Source organism: Chaetodon auriga, chromosome 16 (assembly GCF_051107435.1).
Source record: "Chaetodon auriga isolate fChaAug3 chromosome 16, fChaAug3.hap1, whole genome shotgun sequence".
NCBI lineage: Eukaryota > Metazoa > Chordata > Actinopteri > Chaetodontiformes > Chaetodontidae > Chaetodon > Chaetodon auriga.
In genome coordinates this window covers 21,699,707-21,717,022 of record NC_135089.1, presented here as the reverse complement: position 1 = coordinate 21,717,022, position 17,316 = coordinate 21,699,707, and the positions used below count along the sequence as shown (strand labels likewise).

General features: G+C 40.2%; 1 protein-coding gene across 2 annotated transcripts in view; it reads right to left on the bottom strand.

Annotated features, from left to right (window-relative positions):
- Positions 1–353: 353 nt before the first annotated feature.
- LOC143334430 (primary amine oxidase, liver isozyme-like) overlaps positions 354–17,316 on the bottom strand; it is a 28,718-nt gene continuing 11,755 nt past the window's right edge. Inside the window, exons 3-6 of one of the 2 annotated variants that reach the window (XM_076753234.1) lie at positions 9,826–9,992; positions 8,560–8,692; positions 8,108–8,432; positions 354–877 (exon numbers count right to left, since the gene is read on the bottom strand). In XM_076753234.1, coding sequence (XP_076609349.1) covers positions 8,148–8,432; positions 8,560–8,692; positions 9,826–9,992 — 585 coding nt within the window. In that variant the 3' untranslated portion in view covers positions 354–877; positions 8,108–8,147. Of the gene's footprint in view, positions 878–5,091; positions 8,433–8,559; positions 8,693–9,825; positions 9,993–17,316 lie in introns of those variants that run through there. The other variant, XM_076753232.1, reaches the window with a different exon arrangement.

Below are 17,316 nucleotides of genomic sequence, written 5' to 3'. Positions count from 1 at the left end.
TATCTCTAGTAGTAAGAATTTTATCATTAAAGAGTGTGATTATTATAGCCAATAACTTTTATTTTAGTTTTTCTTTCCCTGTCTTGCTACTATCAACAATGTCCAGTCACAGAGTGAGGAAATAGCAGCAGCTACTTAAATGTGTTTTTGTGTATAAATGTCATGCAAGGTTTATGCCTACTTCTGATTTCGGGAATGTTCTTGCAACATTGTGGTAGGAGACTACAATATCAAAGGGTTGTCATGTCCTCATAAAAATATAATAAATAATATACATTTTCGAACTGTATAGTTTATAGTTTTGTTTCATAGTTCTTGGCTCCTCCAAAGAAAATCTTCCTGAGGGGCTCCTGTTTAGGGTATGGTTACAAGACCAGATTCAAAGATCTTGATGTTCCTGTGACCGCTGTTGGCAATCTGATTAAGTTTAAGGCCCTTGGGACTGAAGCCAGGTTTTTGGATGTGGTTGCAAGAGGAAAAGTGGCATTGAACAGAAGTATTGCTTGAAGAGTCAGAAAGGAACCAAGAAAAACTGGAAAAGTGACCTTCAAGTTCAAGGTATAATCATTTCAAGTCACACCATTTGTCACCCTCTGAATGAAAATGGGCTCCATGGTAGAAGAGCCAGGAAGACCCCACTTGTAAAAAAGCCAGATGAGACTTTACCAAAATGCATGTCAATAAGCCACAGTCCTTCTGGGAGAATATGGTTTTAATAGATGAAACAAATTTTAGTTTTTTGGTAAATCAACTCTATGTTCACAGAACAAAACATGAAGCTTTCAAAGAAAAGAAAACTATGCTTGCCATGAAAGTGCTTGGAAGCTTGGAATGTTTTGGGGCTGCTTTGCTGCCTCAGGTGCTGGGTGCCTTGAATCTGTGAAGGGCACAGTGAAATTAGAAGACTATCAAGGCATTTTGGAGCAAAACACAGGGCCCAGTGTCAGAAAGCTGTGTCTTAGTCACAGGTTATGGGTTCTGAAGCACAATAATGACCCCAAACATCAAAAACACTGGACTGAAATGGCCTGCTATGAGTCCCAATGAACAATTGTGAAAAGAGCTGAAACCTGCAGTTAGAAACAAGTTCTCTCAATTAAACCTGAGAAAACTTGAGCAATTTGTTAAAGATGATTGGGCCAAACTACCAGCATAGTGTAGAAGCCCTATTCAGAGTTACAGAAAGTGCTGGATTGCAGTTATTGCCTCCAAAGGCTGTGCTTCAAAATGTTTGGACATGTCATTTTCATTATTATTTGAAATAATATGTTGAGTTGTAAATCAAAAGATATTTATTGATTCCACACCAGCAAAAATCAAGCCGTTATAGCCAGCAAGTATTAAAAAAGCAAAACAAACAAACAAACAAAGAAAAAAAAACTGCAAAAACAGTGGCACCGAAGGGTCAAGATAAATAGTATAAAGGATACAGAATAAAAAAACACTATGTATATATATACATTATGTACAGATTGTAAAAATGCTAATTTCCATAAAAAAAATACAACTGTCCATAGAAATACAATTGCCAATGTTCTTATGAGAAAAACTACCAATGCCATATGTTAAAACTGTACTTGAAAAAATACTGTTGCATAAAAAGAACAATATGTACAGTATCTAAAAAAATATTGTTGTCAATATGGGTACCACAGAGTAAAATGTTTTTAACAGTGTCCTACATACTCCAAAGGACCTCAGTCTTCTTAGCAGATGGTGATGACTTTCTCTAAAGCACTTCTGTGTTGTTTGTCTAGTCCAGTTTGCAGTTAAGGTGAACACCCAAGTATTTGTACACGTCCACAATCTCAATGTTCAAACCCTGGATGCTTATAATAATCTGACAGAACAGTCAATACAGAGCCAGTGTGTCTTAGAAAAAGAACATAACCTGTGAAAAGAAACGAATGAAAGTACAAGGAGGTTAATAGATAATTAGAACAGTAAAAATTATAAGCTCTCTTTCAAGTCAATCCTTTTAAGACATGAGTAGAAAGTACTGTTCTCAGCTGCATTTCGAAATTGTTTTTACTCCATCATAGCTTAACTAAGTCATGTGATATGCTACTACTGTATAACAAAATAACAAATATTACTGGGATCACTACAATTGCAGATAAACATTTGATATCCAGGAATTTACATTATACACACTACCGACGACAACACACTAGGTGTCAACCAAGTCTAGTATAAACATTTAAACAGAAAGTCTTGACTCGGTTGTCATATTCTGCTTCTCTGCTCAGTAATTAAAGGCCTACTGTTTCTGTGATCATTACAGCAATGCAAATATGCAACAACGCATATAAAACGTGGAAACAGCATACAGTTTAGCCTGGCAGCCATCTTATCATTGACTGCTCTATTTTTGTCATATTGTCACCATCTGTTGGACTGGACCAGTGGGCCTGACATTGGCTAACATCGTGGTAATGACATAGGCATGTCCTATGAGGCCACCATACTGTGGTTAGATGTAAACAGGAAGAGGTTAAATAAAGTCAGATCTCAAAGTAACGCAGTGCGTCCCCTTTGATAACACACTTCTTGGTAATGGGCAGCCTCTACTGTGTGACTGCCACTGATACATTTCACTGAATACGTACTAGCATTATACTATTTAATAATGTCAGTGTTTTCTAGTTCCCTCTGATAAACAGCAAGAGTGTATTTTAAGACATGAGATTCTGAAGCAGCTTCATGTCAAGACAAACTGAAGATAGGGAGTGTGTTGTTGCTGTTGTTGTTGCCTTTGTTGTGCCCTCTTTGTAGCCCACCCTCAAACTCACTGTTGCCTATTTTATCTGATAGGAAACGGTTGAGGAAAGGAAGAGTTTGCACCATGTGATGTGATTTCATGCTAAATGTTACTGGTAGCTTGAAAACACACACACACATGCATGCACGCACACACACACACACACACGCACACACACACACACACACACACACACAGATCTGATGTTCCGGGTTGAATAAACAAACCAAAGTGCTTTCAGGAATTCCAGCACTTGCAGTCCTCAGATGAACCCTTTAAGTCACATAGTCACATAAACAGAGACAGTAACCTTCCTGGACCTTTATTGGAAGAGGGAATAAAAATAACTGTGATTTATGATTTGTTAAATAATTCTCCTGCAGGTTTCTCATCTCTAAATGCTAAACACTGAATGCATCATTTTGTTCCTCAATATAGTGGAAGAGCAACATTAGCGCTAGCACTATTTTGGCCACATGTTGCAAATTCACCTCATGTAATGGGAGCTAATGCTGCACAGTCCATCATCACAAGCTTAAACTGCTTTCCCACACTACACGCCTACGCTGAAAACGGAGCTTCTGAATCTTTACCCTTGGAGGAGGTTTCAAAAAAGGGAAGACAACCTTGCTTTGAACTGCGTAAATGGGGCAAAATTCTACTGCTGGTTATGAAACTTGACTTGACTTAAAGCCAAGATCTGATGCTCCATTATGAAAAATTGTCTTGTCTTGATCTCAATGAGATTACCCGATTAAAGTAAGGTTACACTGTATTTTGAAATCACTAACATCTCCCATTAATCATCTCAGGACAACTCATGCAGGAGTAAAAAGCTGCTTCCACATTGATGCATCAGTACTGACAATCTAATACTGTCATACATTAAGAAATCAGTTGCAGGGGATATTTTACTTCGTAACCACTACTTTACTCACTACCTTAGTTTGATAATACCTCTGCACTTTTTCGTAAGTAGGATTTTAATGCAGGACATATTTTACATTGTTGTATTTGTAGTTTTAGTAAGTGCTATTAAGTTTTTATTTCACCATGGTCTATGGGGTGTGACATTTTAAGGGAAATGGAATCGAGGTAGGTTTCATATGTGACAATCAACACCAGTCCTGTCTCGGCATGGTCTAATTTGTTCTTCAAGTGCAAGTTTTTGCTGGATTGTTTATAGAAGCTCTGCTCCCATTGTTTCTCACATCATTCCATGGCCTTCCTCCAACAAGTTCAAGTCACAATGGAAAACAAACGCTTCAGCAGAAACGTTTCACTCAACATCTGAGGTAAATAACCACTTGCCATGTTTGACTTCTCCAGAGACACAGAGACACACTGAGACACACACAGACACACACACACACAGGAACAGTGAACTTTACAGGCAATCATATCCTGTTCTCTGAATCTGTTCCCATTAAGTATTTAGAGTGGGTGTAGGAGGTGAGTGGGTAAGAGTTACACTGTGTGTGTGTGTGTGTGTGTGTGTGTGTGTGTGTGTGTTTGTGTGTGTGTCTGGTGTTTTTTTTTTTTTTTTTTTTTTTTTATCAAACCCCTATTTTGTTGGTCAGATTTTAATTTCCTCCTGTGAGGAAGAGTGGGACCTACACATCCATGCATCCATGCATGTATGTGTAATAAGTGAAAATCAACAGTTTGACTATTTTCTTAAAACGTGTGTGTGTGTGTGTGTGTGTGTGTGTGTGTTTGCAAAGACCAAATGTAGCAGATCTGTGGACCCTTTCTTCAACAAATAATTTCTTCTTTTATTTTGAGAGGATACAAAAACCACAACAACAGTAGGTCAAAACCTACAGTATAAGTGCTCCTGAGGACATAATTGATTGGTTCATCAGCAAGAAAGAAAGAGAGCAAAAAAAAAAGAATTGTGTCTTTCCAATTGCAAACATTACTGAAATGATAGATGACAGCCTCTTTGCTTGCAAAATAAAAAGAGTATGTCGTCATATGGTTTTGATAAAAAATAGTGATGGCAACAATGACTGCTGACAAAGTATCAGCTTAGCAAGGACATTCTTGGAAGTAAATGTAAAGTAATTCATTTCCTGTAAAATATAACTCGTGTTGGCACAAACCTTATTCCTGTGAACCTAATTTTACCTACAACTTCACCTTTGTTTAATAATGACAAATTCATATTATTAGTTTTAGAAATGCAATTACTAAATAAAAATGAATAAAATCAAAAATCAAATCTCTATGGATTGCTAGCTTTGTTGATACCACCAAAAAAGGCAAAAAATAAATAAATAAATAATAATAATAATCATAATAATAAAAAAAAAATGCCATACAGCCATGCTAGCACCTCCATGAGGCTGTGCTCATGCAAAGTGGAGCTAGATGCTAACATCAGCATGCTAACATGTGCACAATGCCAATGCTAGCATGATGTTACGCAGGTTTAACCATTTCTGCATTGGCTGTCTTAGTTTAGTATGTTAACATAGTAACATTATGTAATCGGACTGAACACAGCTGAATCTGGTGTTTAGTTTTGCAGATATTTTGTCATAAATGCTCTGGGAACCTTGAATGTTCATGAATCAATCCATTCAATAATTATTCAGATATTTCAGTCTGGACTAAAGAGACAGATTGACTGAGCGACTGACCTCAGTCATGTACTGTGTTAACAGAGAAACATGTTCATTTGTATCATTTCTATTTAAACAGTTGCTGTACTTTATTACTTTAATTCTTTATGGCACGCAGAGGAGGTTCTTGAACATTTTGTTAGTCTGGTGATATTTCTATTTTTCTTATTGGCAACAAATCCCATACATCTTATTCCTTGATCTTGGAACCCATCAACTATCATCTGACAACAGTTTAGCCTTTGGGGGCAATGGCCAATGGTTGAAGCCAGCAGATCAGCACAGTCAAAAATATTAATTTAGGTGGTCCTGTGAGATATAATGTGTGCAAGAACCAATGCAAAAAATGATGTGGAGATCAAAACTTTAGTACTAGCCTACTATCAGATTCATAGATTGTAGTGATAGCTACAAGGTCCTAGTTTTGTTTACTGTTGCTTAGCAACATGTGATAGTTTAGGAAATAAGGTGGCAGAGGCCAGTTGTAACATTATTTCTTCATTTAACACTGCAATGATTTATCCAATACCATCGTAGTACAACTGTTGCAGAAAAGCAATGTCAGACCTGGATTTGTGGCAACCGCAGTGGTAATTTCTGAATAATGACTGAGCAAATCCACAGATTACGTTTTGACCAATGCAATCCACCTCTTTTGCTTTCCATGTAACCAAAGCCGACTCAATTGTGATTGGTACAATTGGTAATACTCATATTACCAAAATCCCATCCCTTGCTTACAGATTCTGCATTCATATGCCAATACTGTATCTGTTTATACAGGTTTTTATTAAAAAAAAATGCACATGGGATTCCACATACACAGTCCTGCTTTCCCAAATACTCACTAGAGCCCAAATGTGGATTACTCTGCTGCAGAAAATAGTGTCCAACAAATTATTTCCTCCCTTTTGAGTAAGCAGTAGGCAGTCAATTTAGGAAGTCACTGGGCTGATTTCCTAAATCGGCTTCAAAAAATGCAACTATATATTTGTGAGACTTTATTTTTGAAGATTTATGTCTTGAGTAGGAATGGATTGTCCTGGGAGTAAGGGTAAGGAGAACATATTGAGAGAATATTTCATGGGATTTGCTGATAATATGAAAACAAAGCATAATAGGAGCCTTATGAATGATGATTTCTCACTGATCCAAGTTGAACAGCAGTAGTAAATTAATTGCAGATAGCAAAGTTGAGGGTTATTTGTAAAGAAAATGAAATGTCATCAGGCAAGGCAGTGTGGCTCTCGTCTCTATGTGCTTAGACTGCTGATAGTAAGGGTTCTTTCACTGTACTTTTCATACAGTGAGAGAACAAAAGGCCAAATTTTACCTTATTAATTATAACTTTGACATTATCAGATGTTTTGTTTTTATGTGGATTTCCAGATTAGAATTATATCACTATAATTATCAAACTTTTTGATTGATTCCCCACAGGTTGCTCTACATATCTAACTGTGAACTTTGCCAAGGCTGGACTAACAACCAACAACAAAAACTAGCCCAGGAGCCCAAAGGGACCCGGGTTTATTTATCATGCTGTGATGATTTTCATAAACTTGTAATATATACCACTAATACAGACTATAACGAAAAGCAATAAAGAAATAAGTCCCATGAGTTGCTTCCTGCATTGTTACTTAGTCTTGCAGTGATATTATATTTACATGGTACATATTCTCAAATAAATTTGCATTTAATGGAATTATAGAGCTGAGCGGGGAGTCTACGGGGGCCCATAGCTTGGTTTTGCCCAGGACCCCATTGCAGGTTAATCCAGCCATGGTTTCCATTCTCTTTAGTACAGTATAAAAGTAATCATGCAGAGGTTTAAAACATGCAGAGATAACTAATTCATGTCAGTAAACAGTTTATTTTTGTTAAAAGTAAGTAACTGTTCTATTGGAATGAAGATGCAGGACTGTTTACTTTCAGACACCAAATATAAAAATATGCTGTCAGTAAACCAAACCCAGAAGATAGACAGGAGGCAAACACAAGCAGCAAGGAAATATTTGGCCTTGCATTGAAATATTTCTATTTGCCAGCACAGTCTCACATTTCAGAGCATAATTTAAAACAAGCACAGTGATAATTCTGAAACCCTTATAACTGCACTGTCAAATGATGACAATGTAACTGACACAACATAAGGCCACATGACATTCTGGGGCCTGAATTATTTATGTCAAACATGTTTCAAGTCTGTGCTAAGTTGATTTTTCAGCTTAGTAGTGAAATTATTGAAAACCAACGGCGACCTGGACAATAGAAAATCACTATAAAAGCGCTTTGAAAAATGGTCAGCAGTTATGCATGATTTGTGGTTAATGAGCTAAACCACGCAAGCCAAAAGAATGGACCTCTAAAGCTGCACATGCCTACCTCAGTGGCAGTGAGAAGATTCCCCACCAGCGTCCATACCAACATGATTAGAATACAGACAGATAAGCTGCTTCCCCACTACTTCCAGTCCTTATCCTAAGCTAGGCTAACCACGTCCTGACTCCAGGACAATCTTTTCATCTCTTGCTCTCTCAAAGAAAGTGAATGAGCATATGTTCCAAAATGGTGGAACAGCCCTTGACTCAATTTATTGCCTGGTGCAACTTTAAAACACGTAATTATGGCACAAAAAATGTTGTCCCACGCTGCCTCCACACACATGCTAAAATTGACAGTTTCTTGATAGATCGGTAAATGACCCCAAGCTTACCTCTGTGTTCACCAGGGCTTTTAAACTAAGTAGCGCTCTATCAATCCTCAAACCTCAAGGCTCCATCCAAGCCTTGGAAAGTGAAGGTTTCCAGCGCGGGGCTGCAGGACTCTTGAGCAAGGCAGGCCATCCTGTTGTTGTCACAGCTGTGCTCATTGCCCACCTTTATGTACACCCCATCAGCAGAGTGGATGGACGGGTCCTCATCAAAGTAATTGTGGGGCCGCAGCAGGACCCCGCCCCCATTGCCCACTGTTACTGTGTTGGGGATGTCCTCAGCGTGAGGGATGTGGAGGAACCCGGTGGTCACCCAGGCAACCAGGTCCTGCAGACACATTTTCATACACATCAGGGAAATTCTTTCAGCCAAGTTATCCACTTTCAGATTCATATGTGATTGCATTATCTTTTTTTTTAAATCTTTTTTACATGCAGATTCTATCTCAACACACCTCATCTTCGATGCTTTCGTTGTCTTCAATGTACTTGCTGAAGTCAACAGCTGGAGTCCAGATGTTGTTTTGACTGTACAGACTGCTGCTGGTCTGCTCTAAGTCCTTATGCTTGGTGATAGCAACCTTATACCTGCAGCCAGACAGAAGAGAGAGAGATGGCATTGGATTGGATGAGACATTAATGCTCGTCTCCTGCATGAAAGTCTGATGTACTCCACAGACTTCTGTTGCATGGACTGCCTTTATATAGCGCTTTCCTAGTCATACCAATCACTAAAAGCACTTAACAACTCAAGTCAGCACTTAACTATTCACACACACGCATACACTGATGGCAGAGGCTACCATGCAAGGTGCAATCTGCTCATCAGGAATTCGTTCACACACTGATGACACAGCATCAGGAGAAATTTAAGATTCAGTATCTTGCCCAAGGACACTTTGACATATACACTGCAGACTGTACTGAACTTCTGATCAGTGGAAGACCACTCTACCTCCTGAGCCACAGCCACCCCTGATGATAAACTAAATGATTAATGAACTGATTGTTGCAGCTCTGATTAGTAGCACATGTAGAAAAGAGTCATAACATCAGAAAACTGACTCAGTGATGCCAGTTACACAGCCATGCCTGTCAAAAATTTGCTAACATTAGCTTTATGTTACCCACCATAAACTACTTTCCTTACCAGACAAAGTAAGGCCATAGCAACAAACCACTGAATGTACTGAAGTAAGGGTGTGCTTTATTGAATATAAAGTCAACTTTGCAACTTCTTTGTAAAAGCAATATTTTGTTATTTTTTCAAACCAAAGGTTACTGCTTATCAGCATGATCTTAAAATCAATTCTGACATTGACAGGGAGTTGGTGAGGAGAGGCAACAATGACTGTGCCACCCTCATCACTTTTCAAATGATAAGTATCATGTAACATGCAAGATATATTTGGTGTCACCTGGTCATAAGGTGACATATAGCAGTGTGTCATCTGCATATTGGTGAAATATGATGTCATTATTTACATCATATGTGGCACAGTGACAGCTATAAATAATAAATAGAGACAGAGATTGGTCAGAAAATTAATCATTAGGAAATTTGGGAAATGCATTCTGGGAACGCATGTGTCTTCCTGCCTGCACAGCACATTAACTGCAGAATAAAACATCTTGTCTGAGTGTTCACAATCATCATCATCATCATCATCATCATCATCAAACTTTTGGGTAACGTTGACTTTTTAACTGCCAGGTCTCACCTTGCCCAGGACATGGCCCTCTCTTCTACCTGGCTCTCTGGGAGGTGATCTCCAGCGAAGGTGAACACCTGCAGCCTGTAGGAGCGCTGGTGACCCCAGCGGTTGGTTTTTTGGCTAGCAATGTGGAGGTAGCGAGGATTCTTGGTGTCATAACGCAGAGCAGCCTCCTGCAGAGGTGTCACAGTAGAAATTAGTGCCACAAGATTCAAGTGATACTCTGTTGACTGTTGTAATGGGAATTCTTATCATTTATCTTCTCTTTCACTCAATCACAAGCATTCACAATCTTAAAGCCAAATAGATAACCATGTCATATGATTAGGTGTGTGCATGTGTCATTATCTGCTGACCATGACACTACGTATGTTATTATCTACTGATTACATGAACATTTTGTCCTGACTATACAACACATTATAACGTGCCTATTGTGCTGACATTGGTCTGATGATAGAACAGTCATCCTGTCTACACGATAATGTATTGTATACAATCTAACAACTTCTCCTGCTTCAAGCTCTTTTTTGCCACCTCACACTTGAGACAGCAAGGAGGGAGTCTGTCTGCAGATGTCAGAATAAACTCTCAGAAAGACAACAAAAGACTTTATGCTTTTTAAACAAAACTGCCAGAACAAACTTGTTGTTGTTGTTAGGGACGCAGCGCTGCAGGTTTAAATTCTTATCAGCTGGAGTCTGGGACTCCAAAACCTCTAACCTCACTATCAAAGTCAGTAAAGAAGTGGGGGACCTGACACGTGGGGACCTATGCCCACTAACTGGTGTGATCCAGAGAACTTTTCTGGCACACAACCGTGTCTTTCTGGTGAGTGAATTCAGAAACAGTAAAAGATCCTCACCACCTGGGGTGTGTTGTAATCGACATATTAACAGGGCAGACTTTGGAAACCACTGTAGGATCAAGGGAGCTTCGGGTCTGTGACTCATAGAGGGCATCCCTTGTGCACATTGATAAAGCTTTGAATGTTACCATCAACAACATCAACAATTGTTTAGTTTTAGGTTTGCAGTTCTAACAACACAGGGGGACAGAATATTTTTACATTACACTCTCACTAGCAAAAAAAAAGTGGGCAGTTTAGTAAAAATAACGAAATTAAGGTTAAAAGAAAAAAAAAACTTTTAACAGTAAATAAAAACTAACAGTAAATATCTACACTTGATTAGTTGAGGTGGTAATAAATAAAAATAAAATCCAAGGTCCTTACAAATCCACCTAAAGAGAAGAAGAAACTAAAAATCTAAAACAATTTTTTCTCTCTCTTCTTCTTCTTCTTCTTCTTCTCCTTTTTCTTTTCAACAATGGGTTCCAACAGCAGTAAAGATAAAGCACCTGAAAATGCACCTCTGATGTGTTCTCCCAATATTCGTGTTATGATCACAAAATATGGCGAACAAAGTACTGACCAAATTAGAATCTGGGTTCAGGAGTGTGGGTTCCCATGTACTGCCAGTTTTAGCCTAAAACAATTAGAAAACTTGAAAATCCAACTAACAGGAAAGGAAAAAATCAGTCAGACAAAGCAAAAGAAAAAAGGAAAACTGTTTCAAGCAAATTGGGAAGCTTATGCTTGTTGGCTTGCTGATGCCAACATCAGGGACACAAAGCAAAAGGCAGGGAAAGCTACACTAACCTCTGCATCTCAGTGCCTCAAACTAGATCCTGATCTGGACTTGCTCCATAAACAACTATAGCCACAGCCCAAGCCACATCATCACGGCCTGAGAAACCAATACCTCACCCGAGAGTGGAAAGAGAGAGACCTCCACCTTATGCTACCAAGTACTGCACACCACGCACCATACACCCCTCCATGACAAGGCACCATTTTCAAGTTAACAGACTCCATTGCGCACTCAGACCCTGTGTTAATTGCACTGATGGTTGAAGTAGCTGGAGGAGACGGAAACTCTCAGCTAACCTTCAGCCCATGGACATACAACGACATGCAAGAAGCCGCTACTCACCTCCCCTCAGTCCAAAATTGGGGAGATGAGTTTGCAACACAACACATCTTCTGCCAACAATTCAGACCCTCTACCAGTGAACTGAAGCGACTGCTCATGATCTAAATGGGGAACAAATAGACAAAATTAGCTGGAATTTTCCCTATAGAAGATCAAAGATTGGCTCACCTGACATGGACAAATGAAGCAAACATTCAATATAGACAAACAGTGACTGAGCTCTGTGATAGAATCAGAATAGCTTTCCCTCTAAGACTGGACATGGGGAAAATATCAGCGATAAAAGCATACATTGAGACCTCCGAGTGGGAAAAAACATCAGATCCTGATGTGGATTTCCACCTGCACCGAAAAAGATTTTCTACTGTAGTCACTGCACTAAGGACTGTTGAGATCATTCCAGAAACAGATTTCCAAATGCAGTAAAAGCCTTTGTGGACTTGAAATTGGCATTGCAATCTCCTCCGTCATTAGGCCTTCCAGATTGCACCAAACCATTTACACAGACTGTTGATGAACGGGGTCGGTATATGACTTCAATACTTCAAACTTCAAACTTCAAACTTTATTTATTTATATGGCACTTTTCATACTTAAAAAGCAACACAAAGTGCCTCACAGAGGCTAAAAATGACAGAGAAGAAGACCCAGCCCTCCCGCCCCCATAACCACATACAGAAACACACACACAGACACACACGCACCCATACGGATAAGATAAGTAGTAAGCCACCTGTGGGGGCCATCCACACTGAGAGGGCCCCCGGCTCATGACCGGGGGGCGCCGCCCGAGACCACCCCGACCCAGGCAGACAGAAGGCCCCACACCAAGGTGCGGAGGTCTCCAGCCATCCAGGCCAGAGCCGTCCCCTCAGCAGCGCCCCCATCAGTGGGCCAGAAGCATTTCCCAGTGAGGGGGGCCCCCATGAGGAAACGCTTGACCTAAAAACCAAGGACCCCCATGAGGAAACACTGGAGCTAAAAACCAAGGGACTAAGACATAAACATAAAATTAAATAAAATGAGTAAATGAAATAAATAGCAAATTAAACATGTTGTTAAAACATGCAACTAAAATAACAAAGATAGACATGCTAAGAAACGTGATTAAAGGAATAAGATAAATCAAACAAATCAATTGAAAGCCTGATTAAAAAGGTGGGTCTTGAGCCTCTTTTTAAAAACATCAACAGTCTCTGCGACACTGAGGCTCTCCGGCAGGCTGTTCCACAATCGGGGTCCATAATAACTAAAGGCCGCCTCCCCGTGTGTTTTAGTTCTTACTTTTGGTATGGTTAAGAGGCCAGTACCGGAGGACCTCAGGGTCCGCGAGGGTTGGTAGGGTAACAGTAGGTCAGATAAATAAGAAGGCGCAAGACCATTAAGACATTTAAAAACTAATAAAAGAACCTTAAAATCTATCCTGAAATGCACGGGGAGCCAATGCAGCGATTTTAAAACTGGCGTAATGTGCTCCCGCCCTCTGGTCCTCGTCAGCACTCGTGCGGCTGAATTCTGTAGCAATTGAAGGTTGGAGATACTCTTTTTAGGAAGACCAGAAAGCAGGGCATTACAGTAATCTAAGCGACAGGAGATAAAAGCATGCATCAGCACCTCCGTGCTGGCCTGAGAGAGAAACGGGCGAACTCTGGCTATATTCTTGAGATGGTAAAAACCTATCTTTGTTATGTTTTTGATGTGTGGAATAAAAGTAAGCTCAGAGTCAAAAATCACGCCCAGATTTTTTACACAATGTGTTGGTTTAAGATCTTGTAGTTTAGGTAAAAGTTTCTCTCTCTGGCCTTCAGGACCAATGACTAAGACCTCTGTTTTGTCCTGGTTTAGCTGAAGGAAATTTTCTGCCATCCATGACTTTATGTCTAAAATGCAGTTAAAAAGGGCATCAATTGGCCCTGTGTCATCAGGAGACACGGCAATGTACAGTTGCGTATCATCAGCATAACTATGGAAGCTGATGCCGTGCCTCCTGATGACGTCCCCCAGGGGTAGCATGTACAGATTAAAAAGAGTTGGACCTAAAATTGACCCCTGGGGAACCCCACACTTGATCTCATGGGTTCTTGAGGAACATGTATCCCAACTTACAAAGAAGTGTCGGTCAGTGAGGTATGAGACGAACCAGTTAAAAGCAGTACCTGAGAGGCCGACCAGGTGCCTCAGCCTGTCTAATAAAATGCGATGGTCTACTGTATCGAAGGCAGCGGTTAGATCCAGTAGTACCAAGACTGTGAGCTTGTGGTTATCCAAGTTGGACCTGATATCGTTTAAAATCTTTAAGAGGGCTGTCTCGGTACTGTGGTTCATCCTAAAACCAGACTGATGCCTTTCTAAAATGTTATTTTTGTTTAAAAAGTCATTTACTTGGTTAAAAACAAGTTTTTCTAAAATTTTACTTAAAAAAGGTAAGTTGGATACAGGTCGGTAGTTATTTAAAATGTTGGGGTCTGAATTGCTCTTCTTCAGAAGGGGCCTCACCACCGCTGTTTTAAAGGAGGTGGGGAAGACACCCGTCTGAAGAGAGCAATTCACCATGTATAACAGCTGTTCCTCAAAGAATCCATAGAGTGTTTTAAAAAACGGTGTGGGAATTGGATCTAAAAGGCAGGTTGTAGGGTTTACCTGGGAGAAAACTCGACCAAGTGTCCTCGCATCAACCAGGGCAAAACTCTCCAGTGTTTCCTCAGGTAGAACCTGTGATCCAGACATGTTGGTAGTTAAAACCTGTTGAGATAAAAGACTGGATCTGATGTTATCAATTTTGTACCTGAAGTGGTCTGCAAAGTCTTCGCACAGGGTATTTGTTATTGTCATATAAGATCTGTTACAATTAGTGTTTGTTAAAAGATCAATGGTGGAGAAGAGAAATTTGGGATTATTTTTGTGGTCGGAGATTAGTTTTGCGAAGTGAGAGATTCTTGCCTGTTTAATAGTGCTATTGTACTGACACGACCATGGGGGAAGACAGAGACCTGTAGCCTATTTCTCATCAAAACTTGACTCAGTTGCTGCAGGACTCCCTACATGCCTTAGAGCTGTGGCAGCTGCTGAAAAAGTTGTGATAGCGTCACGTGACATTGTAGGCTATGCTGATCTCCCTCTACTGGTACCACATGCTGTGGTACCTGATATCCTGCAATATTACCACAATAATAGAACATAACCAGTTGTGCATCTTAAATGACTGATTAATTGCAGTCCAACTGAAATTACAATAAATACCTTTTGCAATAAAAAAACAATGGCAAAATGTTTTTTTTTTTATTAGCATTTTTACGCAAGGTATAAAGGTCTTTGACTAAATATGAGAAAAGTTCCTTTTTCTTTCAGCCTCTGAGGGAGCATGTTGATGTCTGTGCTTGATTAACAGTGGAGCCGACAGGGAACCACAACGGAGCAGAGGGAGGAAGTAAACAAGTTTGTGCTGTAGCAGGCAGACAGTGTGACACCAGCATCAAAACTGGCTGAGAAAACATGCAGCTATGTTTACATGGTTTTTAATGTGCTGCAGTTGACTGCCCAATTACCTATTCACCCTGCAAACTGGTGTCAGCAGTAAACTTTTCCCTGGTAGAAATGTGTTTGGTCACTCACTGTAAATGGCCCCTATAAAAGGTTTGATGACCTGGGGCCCGTTTCACAAAGCAGGTTTAGTGAAAACTCCGAGTTTGTTAAGCCTGAAATGAAGGAAACTCTGAGTTTTCCGTTTCACAAAGGGAGGTAACTCAAACCAGAGAAAGAGGGGTAACTCTAGCCTGTTTCACAGAGAGGGGTAACTTAAGCTCTCGTTCAGTTACCATAGTAACAGACTCTATGAACCTAACCTGGTCGGGACCAGGTTTTTCTCAATGAACCTCGAGTTTCTCTCTGTCTCCGCCCTCTCCGCACACGGTATTTGATTTCCTCATTCATTCGTCAGCAGGCGAGTTTTGGGATAACATAGTTCTGCCGTCTGTTATTTAAAAAAATCAGTCAGTAGGCACTTTTTTTCACTAACATGGCATGTCCTTTTGACAACGATCCCGTGGATGAAGGTGCAGCATTACTGCGCAGGGAATTAAATATTCGTCGGGAGATGGTTATCAGACCGCGCATAGATGTTCTGGCATTTCCAGACAATTATGTTTTTGAACGGTACCGTTTCACATCACAGTCCATCATCTACATACACAACCTAATCCGTCCTTACATTTGCAACATTACCAGCCGGAGTCATGCTCTCACATCCCAGCAGATATTGTGTGTTGCGCTGCGTTTCTTTGCGCAGCATTATGTTGGTGATAAAACAACTGCACAGTCAAACAGCCACTTAATATTTACTTTAAAATGTAACACATGATCAAAATGAGGTACCCCCATTAAATTATGCCGTGTCTTACCTGTTTGAACAATGTTTTTATGTTTCATCTTGAGCTGCTACCAAGTGCACTTCTCCCCCGCGGGATTGCACCTACATGAAATAAATTAATGAGCTACCATTCAAGCAGTTTTCCCCTGTAATATTATTGTGATTGCAAAGGACTACATTTAAACTTACGCATTGACCCGAGCAGCAATGTTCCCCCACGCCGCCTCCCTCTCTTTTGCAGCTGCAGCGGTGTTACACTTTTTTCTAAAAACATGCTCAAATTCGTCGTATGAGCGCATTAAGAGTTCGAGTTCCAGTGGGGTAAAAAACGCAGCCCTCCTCTTCCCCGTCGCCATGGTGACTCGTCGAATCGGGGCTCCATTGATGTTGGCTTTTTATAGTCGTGGTGCACGCGCTTAACCCTGAGTTAACCTACTCTGAGTTGACTGAACTAACTCAAATCACCTGTTCTGAAACCGGAAACTCGGAGTTTCCTATCTCAGGCTAGATCAACTCAAGGTTCAGGATTAGACTCGGAGTTTGTTGAACCTCCTTTGTGAAACGGGCCCCAGTTTGTCAGTTTTTTGTAAGCCTTTGTTTTGTTACTGGTCATATATCCGTTCCCTCCATGCTTTTATTTTGAAGGTGTATTTTTTTTTTTGATGTTTCGTGCCTTTTATTTTGGTGCCTTTCCGGCGGACCTTGCCGTTGCAGTGTATACGTGATTGAGGTCTCTCAGCCAATTATCGTTCCCCTTTTGGGGCCAGAGTGCACGGCGCGGAGGAGCAGCCGACTCAGGAAGTGTACAGATAAGAAGCGTCACTTTTACACGAGGGAGACGTAGCCAAGATAAAAGGTCCGAGAACTCGAAAGGGTCGAGGAGAACGGATTACGCATGTGTTTATAATTAATAAGCGCCTAGCTGGAATGGGAACAAGGTATCTTGTTGTTTTATTGTTTTTATGACGTTTTTCTGAGACGTGAATTTAACTTAGCTAACTGTGACATGTTTATGTATGTTGTTGCCGTAGCAGTCCAACTAATGTTAGCTTATTTTAAATGTTTATATGGTGCTGTTAACTTAATATTTTGGCACGTTTTCGAGACAGGAGTGCTAAATGTGTTAAATGTCAGCAT